Source organism: Vicia villosa, unplaced genomic scaffold (assembly GCF_029867415.1).
Source record: "Vicia villosa cultivar HV-30 ecotype Madison, WI unplaced genomic scaffold, Vvil1.0 ctg.000163F_1_1, whole genome shotgun sequence".
In the NCBI taxonomy this organism is placed as follows: Eukaryota; Viridiplantae; Streptophyta; class Magnoliopsida; order Fabales; family Fabaceae; genus Vicia; species Vicia villosa.
The window spans coordinates 433,682-445,897 of NW_026705046.1; the positions used below are offsets into that span (position 1 = coordinate 433,682).

At 29.3% G+C, this 12,216-nt stretch overlaps 1 protein-coding gene across 1 annotated transcript; it reads right to left on the reverse strand.

Annotated features, from left to right (window-relative positions):
• Positions 1-1,425: 1,425 nt before the first annotated feature.
• On the reverse strand, positions 1,426-1,929 carry LOC131624796 (uncharacterized). Its single transcript, XM_058895710.1, has one exon. It carries the CDS (start codon positions 1,927-1,929, stop codon positions 1,426-1,428), a length of 504 nt encoding a protein of 167 aa, XP_058751693.1.
• Between the last annotated feature and the right edge of the window lie 10,287 nt (positions 1,930-12,216).

Below are 12,216 nucleotides of genomic sequence, written 5' to 3' on the forward strand. Positions count from 1 at the left end.
TCTGATGACCTTTGTGTCATGTCTTAGGGCAATTTTCTGTTTGAGCGAAGCCTCGTGCAGAGCGGCTCCTGTTCGGATTTCTTCGACCAGGTCTAGCTCTTCATTGATGGCCTCAAGGTTGCCCTCCTCCTCGAGGGGTTCCTCGACACGTCTGGTGGGCACGTGTACCTCGATTGGGATCACGACTTCTGTCCCGTACGTAAGCCGAAAAGGAGTCTCCCCGGTGGTAGAATGTGGGGTGGTGCGATAGGCCCAGAGGATGCTGTGTAGTTCCTTGACCCAACCTTTTTTAATTTCGTCCAACCTCCTTTTGAGACCCTTTAGGATTACTCTGTTAGCGGCTTTGGCTTGTCCGTTTGTCTGGGGGTGTTCGACCAATGCAAAGTGCTGTTTAGTTCCTAATTTCGTGACAAATTCTTGGAAGCGTCTATCTGTGAACTGGGTGCCGTTGTCGGCGATGATGGCCAAGGGAACTCCGAACCGAGTGAGGATGTTTCTTTTATAGAAACGTATTCATGGATGTGATTTTGGCCAATGGCTCGGCCTCGATCCATTTGGTGAAGTAGTCGACGGCGACTATGAGGTATTTGTTCTGGTTGCTTCCGGTCACGAATGGTCCGAGAAGGTCCATGCCCCACCACGTGAACGGCCAGGGAGATGATAGAGACTTGAGTTTGTTGGGGGGTGCGAGGTGCATGTCCCCGAAGCGCTGGCACTTGTCACATTTCTTTACGTATTCTTTTGCGTCGTGCTGCATGGTGGGCCAGAAGTATCCTGCTCGGAGTGCTTTCCTGGCGAGGGATCTTCCTCCTAGGTGTTAGGAGTTGATTACCTCGTGTATTTCTCGGAATATGTGGGGGGATGTGCCTTTGTCGACGCATTTGAGGAGGGGAATGGAGAACCCCCGTCGGTAAGTAGATTTTCGACCAGGACGTACGAGCAAGCTCTTCTCCTGATTACGGAGGCTTCTTTAGGGTTGTCGGGCAGGAGGTCGCTCGTCATATAGTTATATACCGGGGTCATCCAGTAGGATGCGTCTCCGATCGCGTTTACGTGGTAGTCCCGATCGGGGATCCGATGCTGGGTTTTGGTAGTATTTCTTGGATTACAGACTTATTTCCCTTTTTTTTTCTTGTGCTGGCCAACTTCGACAAGACGTCTACTCGAGATTTGTGCTCCCTCGGGATGTGTCTTACCTTGGCGTTTTTGAATAGGGCCATTCTTTCGCGTACGAGGTTCAAGTAATCAGCGAGATGGTCGCTTTTGACTTGATATTCACCTTGGCGTTGTTGTAGTTCTTTTTGTCCTAATTGTAATGTTGTAATTTATATTAAATGCGAAAGATCATTGTGGTCATTAAATCATGGAAAACATTGAATTAGTAATGGTGCATACGATTGAGAAGCTTAACAACAAAACAAAATACTAGTTATTACTGGTTCCAACATTTGGACAATGGGTTTGGTTGTGACCAGGAAGACGATACAACACATGTTTTCTCTCTAACTTATCATATATGTCCATTTTCGCTTTAATATGTGAGCTCACTAGATGGCCTTTCTTGTTCCTCCGCATTATTGGATTATGGCAAATTTGATCTCCATCAAAAACGGTCCAATATTCATCGTATGGTAGAACTGGAAAGCTTGTGCTGTAAATGCTGAATAAGTTTGTGACTCTGTAAACATCAGACAACAGAGCATATGCGTCTTGGTGCACCACAGAACATGCAACACTAACATGTGAATAAGGAACATAGTATGCTTGATACTCTCCGCAGTCACACCAAAGATCTATTAGGTTTACCTTGTAATCTCCCATAGGTTTTCCCTCACCATGGTCCACTGTCTCCTTCGCACTGAAAGTTTTATGATTATAGTCAAATATTCTTACTTGATACGTTCTGGATTTTGATGTTTCTTCTTTCATTGTCTTCATGCAGTTTTTTGTAAATGTTTGACTTGAATTCAAAACTGCACTCCGCTATGCACCTCTTTCAGCAAATCGTGATCCCATCCCATAGTATATTGCACATACCAACACTAATGGGTAGATGACGCGTGCCTTTGAAGACTGGGTTCATCGTTTCAACTAGGTTTGTTGTCATGTGAACCCATATCCGACCTCCATCAAATGCCCTCGTCCACTTTTCCATTGGAATATTGTCTAACCACCTTAAAGCATCACTATTAGCCATGCCAATTTCATTTCAATAGTAGTGAAATGTTTGTTAGCTTAAAGCATAACCTGATTGTTACAAAAATGGGTTACTAATATATAAATATAAATTACCAAGATATAAGGTTAGGAAATAGATACTTACCCATGTTGATCACTTTTTTTGAGGTTACGGTCCTTGATTTCTCTTTATATTATGTAGACATATTTTTCGCTGAACTTGTGAATTGTGTGCACTGATAAAAAAATATAGATGCAATAGTGTAAAATTGTGTAGTATAAAAATATGGATCTAATCTTAATACAAAACTGATAGTTCGTTGGCTGTATTAATACACTTACACGCATCCGCCAATTGCTTTTACGGATGTCCGGAAAAAAGGTAAAGATCTGCCCAATGCATCTGCAGTGGTCAACAAATATTTAATGGCTCCGCCCATTCCAGGTGCGGATAACATTAAATGGAAGGGGAAAAAGATGAACATCCGTCTGATGTATCTGCGGAGGTCAAGGAGTATCTAATGCCTCCACCCATTTCTGGTACGGACCTGCACAATAAACTTGCACAATGAACCAATGCATGCACATTCAAATGCCTCAGCCCATTCCTGGTACGGACCTGCACTACAAAGTTTCTTCAATACTATATCTTGTTCATTTACCAATTTAATTTTACAATCATTATTATTAATGTTATAGAATCTAAAGGACACCTAATTTAGATTAAATTCTAAAGCCTATAAAAAATAATGAGCAAGAACAATTCTCACCATCTTTGGTGTCTAAATTTGCATAAGATGTGCAAGAATAATTTCTTAAACAAAATCTCACATTCTTCAAGATTTATAGTTTTACTAAACTAATATTTTGATGTATCTTGCAGCATCATCCCATATGCTTAAAAAAACCATCACTATTACGATCACAATCTAACTTCACTCTCCTAACACAATCATCAGGCAAATTTTAAAAATTCCATTTCTCTAGAGATTTTGGAATGAAACCATCAAGATATTCACATATTGTAGAATTATCGATGAAATTATGGTGTTAAGGTCTCAGATATTTTAAGAGATGTTGAGACAATGATCTCTAAACAACACACAATGACAAGGTATATAAAAGTGCAGTGCAAAAATTTAAATAACACAAGTAATTATTCACCCAGTTCGATATCAACAATACCTACTCTAAGAGCTACCAAGCCAGGGATAAGTCCACTATGATAGTATCAATTTGAAGTATTATGCAAACAACATCCAGTTCACACGTAAACAACCTCCAGTTTACAGCCTTCTCGCCTATTCACTACCTGTGCTATACTTCTACCTAAGACTCACCTAGGTATGAGGCTCTCCTCGATCCCCTTTAATCACAATCGTGATGATCAATTACAAAATATTAGAAGACACACTTCCAAAACATAAGATGTATGTTATATTCAATCATTTAGGTTGTGATGAAATTATTTAAAATTACACGAAAATGAGTATGGTATGGTGAGGTGAAAAAAAAAGATTTGTATCACATAGAGTTAAAGTTGATGAATTTATGAATGCTACTCTAGAAGATATGATTTATGATATTGGAGTAGATGCTTTTAAGAAAGCTTATATGGAATATACTTTGCAAAGAGATATGGAAGAGTCGTTATATTCGAGATACAAAAATTTTACAAAATTGTCAGATGTGTTAAGACTATTTAATCTTAAGGCAAGAGATGGGTGGATGGATAGATGTTTCACTGAATTTCTTAAATTTGTTGCAAGAAATGCTTCCAGAAGGTAATATGTTTCCAAATTGTAATTATGAGGCCAAGAAGATATTGTGTCCAATGGGTTTGAACTATGTCAAAATACATGCATGTTTTTAAGGATTTCATATTATATAGGAAAGACTATGAAAACTTAAATGAGTGTTCTACGTGTGGGAAGTCACACAATAAATAGAAGGACAATGGTGTTGAAGATGATGATGGTGTAACTAGATGGCATGCAGGTGAAAGAGTGTGATGGAAAAATTCTCCATGTAGCTAATTCATTGCAATGGAAGAAAATTGATTCGTTATTTCAAGATTTTATGGGAGGAAGGTTGATGTTGATGATGCGTATACATGTGATAACTTTAAGTTATGTGTCATGCTATTTTGCACAATTAATGACTTTCCTACATACAGTAATTTATCCGGATACAGCGTCAAGGGACATAAAGCGTGTATTATATGTGATGATGATACATGCTTCCACCAATTACAAAATGCAAAAAAAAACACTATTTACCTTGGGCATCAAAAATTTCTAAGACCTAATCATCCATGTTGTAGATTACGCAAGGCTTTTAATGGAAAGCATGAGTTTGATATCGCTTCAAAGCCCTTAACCGGGAAGGAAGTTTATAAAAGATAATGACACATTAATGTTATCTTTGGAAAGAAACAAAAAGAGCACGTGGAGAAAATAGTGGGGTTATGGTTGAATTTGAATCCATGTACTTCTCTAGTTCCAAAGATAACAATCATGTACTAGCATCTAGAGGATACTTTGGGGTCATTGTGGAAATTTTTGAGATTGATTATGTTATTTTTAAAGTACCTTTATTTAAGTGCAAGTGGATTGAAAGTAACACTGGTGTAGAAACCGATGAATTAGGATTCACACGGTTTAATCTTCTAAAGACAACTTATATAAACGAAACATTCATCGTGGCATCCCAAGCAAAACAAGTTTTTTATGTCACTGATCCTTCTAACACTGAATGGTCAATTATTCTACAAGGAAAACATATTCTTGATAGTGATAAAAATTAAGATTTAAATTTTGAGACCCCTTCTTTCGTAATGTATGTGTGTCTCTCATCAGAAGAAAATGATTCAGGTGATCTTCATGTTATTCGTCATGATCATAAATATGGGATATGGGAAAACTAGTAAGTAAATATTTTATATCACTTACTAATATATATTTATTCATTTTACTTTTTTTTATTCTTTTTACTAATGATTTATTGTTGTTGTTGATTATCCTAATTAGTTTCAAATGTTGTTCAAATTATAAGTGCTTAACGACTGGTGATAAATCACAAAATAGAACTTTTGGACGACCTACAAGACATTACATTTTGATAATTGCTTTTATTGGTTAATCATTTGTTTGAGTTTTTCTGAAGAATTATAAGTTGTGTGCCATTTTGGCTTTGAAAATGGTGTAAACAATGAATATTTTTTATACAATGTTTTTGTTTGAGGACTGGACAAAAGGTACAATGTTTATGTTTCAGAAAAGGGCAAAATATAGTTCTGTAATACAGGTTCAAACGAAAAAATATAGAAAAATAAAATTAAATAAGAATTTTTTCCCCTCGATTAAATTATAATATGAGTTAATAATATTACTCAATTACCTCGATTTTACTTTCAACTGAGAGAAAATTTTGGGTGCGTCATCCAGTTCTAAAATAACAAAAATGCAGTTGTTAGGGATCAAACTCATGGGCGGAAAATTTTACATACATGCACTTAAAATTATAATTATACAATTTAATATTTCAAATTTATATAAGAATGTAATTTCATGTATATTGTTCTTTAGACATAAGATAAAATATTAAGAAACAACTTATATTTATGCATCAAACTTAAAACTTATTTTATGGTAACGCATAAATGACTAAATACAAAATTATTTTATCCTCTATATGTGTATATGACTCAATATAAATCTTCAAAAAATTGAACCAATCAAACCAACACAAACCACATTAGTTTGGTTTGTTTTAGTTCAATTTTATTTTTAAAATCCAACCAAATCAAACATAACCACACTTTTTTCTCTTGCAATTCTTATGACTTTTAACATAAAACCGTCCAAACCGCACAACAAATAAACTTAAACTTACAATGAGACTTTATTTACAAGTGGTTACAGTCTGTTATTTACACCCATTTTTAATAAAATTGATGTAAATTGTCCAATTATATTTTTAGTAAATCAAAGATAACTGAATAAATAAATTTATAAAAAAATATATAATAAAATTTTAATTAAAAACTTTTGAGAAAAATGTAAGATAAAAAAGAAAGATTAAAAATATTAAATTTAAAATTATGGATAAGTGAGGCAGGTCATGCCGATATATTAACATAAATTGCTACTAATACTAACATTTATTTATATAATATATTTACTATAATGTAGATATTTGTAAATCAATAATTTTAATAAACAAAATAAAATTTAAAAAAGATCAATTTATATATATATATATATATATATATATATATATATATATATATATATATATATATATATATATATATATATATATATATATATATATATATATATATATATATATATATATATATATATATATATAAGAGATAGGAACAATTGAAACCAAGGTGTCATGACACCAAATTCTGCCTCTTTATACTTATCAATTTAAAGGCTAATTTTTTTTTTTTTTAAATTCATGCTTTTTAAGTGAATATATGTATGCCTTTGAATTGATAAGAATAAAGGGGTAGATTTAGTGTCATAATACTTTGGTGTTATATAAAAGGAACCTTTTCCCTTTTTAAATTTACATCCTCTTTTATTATAACAGAAAAGATATAGATTTGATGATAAATAATTTTTCAATTTTATATTTGTTGTCGAAAAATAGGGTGTATATCATTACACGAGAGTGTTTAAAATTGAAATTGTCCAATAAAAAATTACTAATCGAACCAAATCAAATCAAAAATCGCATTTGATTCGGATGTGTTTTGGCCATTTTTTAACAAAATTGTGCGACTCGGGTGGATTGCGGTTTTTATTTTGCAAACAAACTAATCAAACCGGACCACATTATATTTCTAGTCTTAAATATCATTATATATATTTTTAATTTCTTTAAAAAAATCAACAATTATCATGGGTATATTTTATCGTATTTTTTGTTTGATATTTATTTTAATTTACATATTATTTTTATTTAAAATGAAATTGTTACATATTTAATTTTGTTTTCATTTTTAATTTATTAACAGTGAAAGATTAAAAAAAAATTATATTACTTTTGTATCCCTTCAAATATAAAATATTGATGATAAAAAAATTAGGCTAAATTACAGTTTTGGTCCCCTGTTTTGGTATTTTTACGATTTTGGTCCCCCATCCCAATTTTGAACCAACTGTTCATGTACTATTCATGTACGGTCATGTACTGTTCATGTACAGATCATGCACTGTTTATGAACAAAATTGGGATGGGAGACTAAAACTGTTTAAAAAGAAAATAGGGGGACCAAAATCGTGAAAATACCAAAACAGGGGGACTAAAACTGTAATTTAGCCAAAAAATTATAATCTTATCTGGCTAGCATAGTTACATACATGCACCTAAAATTATAATTATACAATTTAATATTTCAAATTTATTTAAGAATGGAATTTAATGTATATTTTTCTTTAGACATAAGATAAAATATTAAGAAAAAACTTATATTTATGCATCAAACTAAAAACTTATTCTATGGTAACGCATAAATGACTAAATACAAAATTATTTTATCCTCTATATGTGTATATGACTCAATATAAATCTTCAAAAAATTGAACCAATCAAACCAACACAAACCACATTAGTTTGGTTTGTTTTAGTTCAATTTTATTGTTAAAATCCAATTGAATCAAACAGAACCACACTTTTTTCTCTTGCAATTCTTATGACTTTTAACATAAAACCGTCCAAACCGCACAACAAATAAACTAAAACTTACAATGAGACTTTATTTACAAGTAGTTACAGTCTGTTATTTACACCCATTTTTAATAAAATGGATGTAAATTGTCCAATTATATTTTTAATAAATCAAAGATAACTGAATAAATAAATTTATAAAAATATATATAATAAAATTTTAATTAAAAACTTTTGAGAAAAATGTAAGATAAAAAAGAAAGATTAAAAATATTAAATTTAAAATTATGGATGAGTGAGGCAGGTCATGTTGATATATTAACATAAATTGCTACTAATAATAACATTTATTTATATAATATATTTACTATAATGTAGATATTTGTAAATCAATAATTTTAATAAACAAAATAAAATTTAAAAAAGATCAATTTATATATATATATATATATATATATATATATATATATATAAGAGATAGGAACAATTGAAACCAAGGTGTCATGACACCAAATTCTGCCTCTTTATACTTATCAATTTAAAGGCTAATTTTTTTTTTTTTTAAATTCATGCTTTTTAAGTGAATATATGTATGCCTTTGAATTGATAAGAATAAAGGGATAGATTTAGTGTCATAATACTTTGGTGTTATATAAAAGGAACCTTTTCCCTTTTTAAATTTACATCCTCTTTTATTATAACAGAAAAGATATAGATTTGATGATAAATAATTTTTCAATTTTATATTTGTTGTCGAAAAATAGGGTGTATATCATTACACGAGAGTGTTTAAAATTGAAATTGTCCAATAAAAAATTACTAATCGAACCAAATCAAATCAAAAATCGCATTTGATTCGGATGTGTTTTGGCCATTTTTTAACAAAATTGTGCGACTCGGGTGGATTGCGGTTTTTATTTTGCAAACAAACTAATCAAACCGGACCACATTATATTTCTAGTCTTAAATATCATTATATATATTTTTAATTTCTTTAAAAAAATCAACAATTATCATGGGTATATTTTATCGTATTTTTTGTTTGATATTTATTTTAATTTACATATTATTTTTATTTAAAATGAAATTGTTACATATTTAATTTTGTTTTCATTTTTAATTTATTAACAGTGAAAGATTAAAAAAAAATTATATTACTTTTGTATCCCTTCAAATATAAAATATTGATGATAAAAAAATTAGGCTAAATTACAGTTTTGGTCCCCCTGTTTTGGTATTTTTACGATTTTGGTCCCCCATCCCAATTTTGAACCAACTGTTCATGTACTATTCATGTACGGTCATGTACTGTTCATGTACGGTCATGTACTGTTCATGTACGGATCATGCACTGTTTATGAACAAAATTGGGATGGGAGACTAAAACTGTTTAAAAAGAAAATAGGGGGACCAAAATCGTGAAAATACCAAAACAGGGGGACTAAAACTGTAATTTAGCTAAAAAATTATAATCTTATCTGGCTAGCATAGTTACATACATGCACCTAAAATTATAATTATACAATTTAATATTTCAAATTTATTTAAGAATGGAATTTAATGTATATTGTTCTTTAGACATAAGATAAAATATTAAGAAAAAACTTATATTTATGCATCAAACTAAAAACTTATTCTATGGTAACGCATAAATGACTAAATACAAAATTATTTTATCCTCTATATGTGTATATGACTCAATATAAATCTTCAAAAAATTGAACCAATCAAACCAACACAAACCACATTAGTTTGGTTTGTTTTAGTTCAATTTTATTGTTAAAATCCAATTGAATCAAACAGAACCACACTTTTTTCTCTTGCAATTCTTATGACTTTTAACATAAAACCGTCCAAACCGCACAACAAATAAACTAAAACTTACAATGAGACTTTATTTACAAGTAGTTACAGTCTGTTATTTACACCCATTTTTAATAAAATGGATGTAAATTGTCCAATTATATTTTTAATAAATCAAAGATAACTGAATAAATAAATTTATAAAAATATATATAATAAAATTTTAATTAAAAACTTTTGAGAAAAATGTAAGATAAAAAAGAAAGATTAAAAATATTAAATTTAAAATTATGGATGAGTGAGGCAGGTCATGTTGATATATTAACATAAATTGCTACTAATAATAACATTTATTTATATAATATATTTACTATAATGTAGATATTTGTAAATCAATAATTTTAATAAACAAAATAAAATTTAAAAAAGATCAATTTATATATATATATATATATATATATATATATATATATATATATATATATATATATATATATATATATATATATATATATATATATATATATATATATATATATATATATATATATATATATATATATATATATATATATATATATATAAGAGATAGGAACAATTGAAACCAAGGTGTCATGACACCAAATTCTGCCTCTTTATACTTATCAATTTAAAGGCTAATTTTTTTTTATTTTTAAATTCATGCTTTTTAAGTGAATATATGTATGCCTTTGAATTGATAAGAATAAAGGGATAGATTTAGTGTCATAATACTTTGGTGTTATATAAAAGGAACCTTTTCCCTTTTTAAATTTACATCCTCTTTTATTATAACAGAAAAGATATAGATTTGATGATAAATAATTTTTCAATTTTATATTTGTTGTCGAAAAATAGGGTGTATATCATTACACGAGAGTGTTTAAAATTGAAATTGTCCAATAAAAAATTACTAATCGAACCAAATCAAATCAAAAATCGCATTTGATTCGGATGTGTTTTGGCCATTTTTTAACAAAATTGTGCGACTCGGGTGGATTGCGGTTTTTATTTTGCAAACAAACTAATCAAACCGGACCACATTATATTTCTAGTCTTAAATATCATTATATATATTTTTAATTTCTTTAAAAAAATCAACAATTATCATGGGTATATTTTATCGTATTTTTTGTTTGATATTTATTTTAATTTACATATTATTTTTATTTAAAATGAAATTGTTACATATTTAATTTTGTTTTCATTTTTAATTTATTAACAGTGAAAGATTAAAAAAAAATTATATTACTTTTGTATCCCTTCAAATATAAAATATTGATGATAAAAAAATTAGGCTAAATTACAGTTTTGGTCCCCCTGTTTTGGTATTTTTACGATTTTGGTCCCCCATCCCAATTTTGAACCAACTGTTCATGTACTATTCATGTACGGTCATGTACTGTTCATGTACGGTCATGTACTGTTCATGTACGGATCATGCACTGTTTATGAACAAAATTGGGATGGGAGACTAAAACTGTTTAAAAAGAAAATAGGGGGACCAAAATCGTGAAAATACCAAAACAGGGGGACTAAAACTGTAATTTAGCCAAAAAATTATAATCTTATCTGGCTAGCATAGTTACATACATGCACCTAAAATTATAATTATACAATTTAATATTTCAAATTTATTTAAGAATGGAATTTAATGTATATTGTTCTTTAGACATAAGATAAAATATTAAGAAAAAACTTATATTTATGCATCAAACTAAAAACTTATTCTATGGTAACGCATAAATGACTAAATACAAAATTATTTTATCCTCTATATGTGTATATGACTCAATATAAATCTTCAAAAAATTGAACCAATCAAACCAACACAAACCACATTAGTTTGGTTTGTTTTAGTTCAATTTATTGTTAAAATCCAATTGAATCAAACAGAACCACACTTTTTTCTCTTGCAATTCTTATGACTTTTAACATAAAACCGTCCAAACCGCACAACAAATAAACTAAAACTTACAATGAGACTTTATTTACAAGTAGTTACAGTCTGTTATTTACACCCATTTTTAATAAAATGGATGTAAATTGTCCAATTATATTTTTAATAAATCAAAGACAACTGAATAAATAAATTTATAAAAATATATATAATAAAATTTTAATTAAAAACTTTTGAGAAAAATGTAAGATAAAAAAGAAAGATTAAAAATATTAAATTTAAAATTATGGATGAGTGAGGCAGGTCATGTTGATATATTAACATAAATTGCTACTAATAAAAACATTTATTTATATAATATATTTACTATAATGTAGATATTTGTAAATCAATAATTTTAATAAACAAAATAAAATTTAAAAAAAAATCACGACACCAAATTCTGCCTCTTTATACTTATCAATTTAAAGGCTAAAATATTTTTTTTTATAAAAAGTCATGCTTTTTAAGTGAATATATGTATGCCTTTGAATTGATAAGAATAGAGGGGTAGATTTAGTGTCATAATACTTTGGTGTTATATAAAAGGAACCTTTTCCCTTTTTAAATTTGGATCCTCTTTTATTATAACA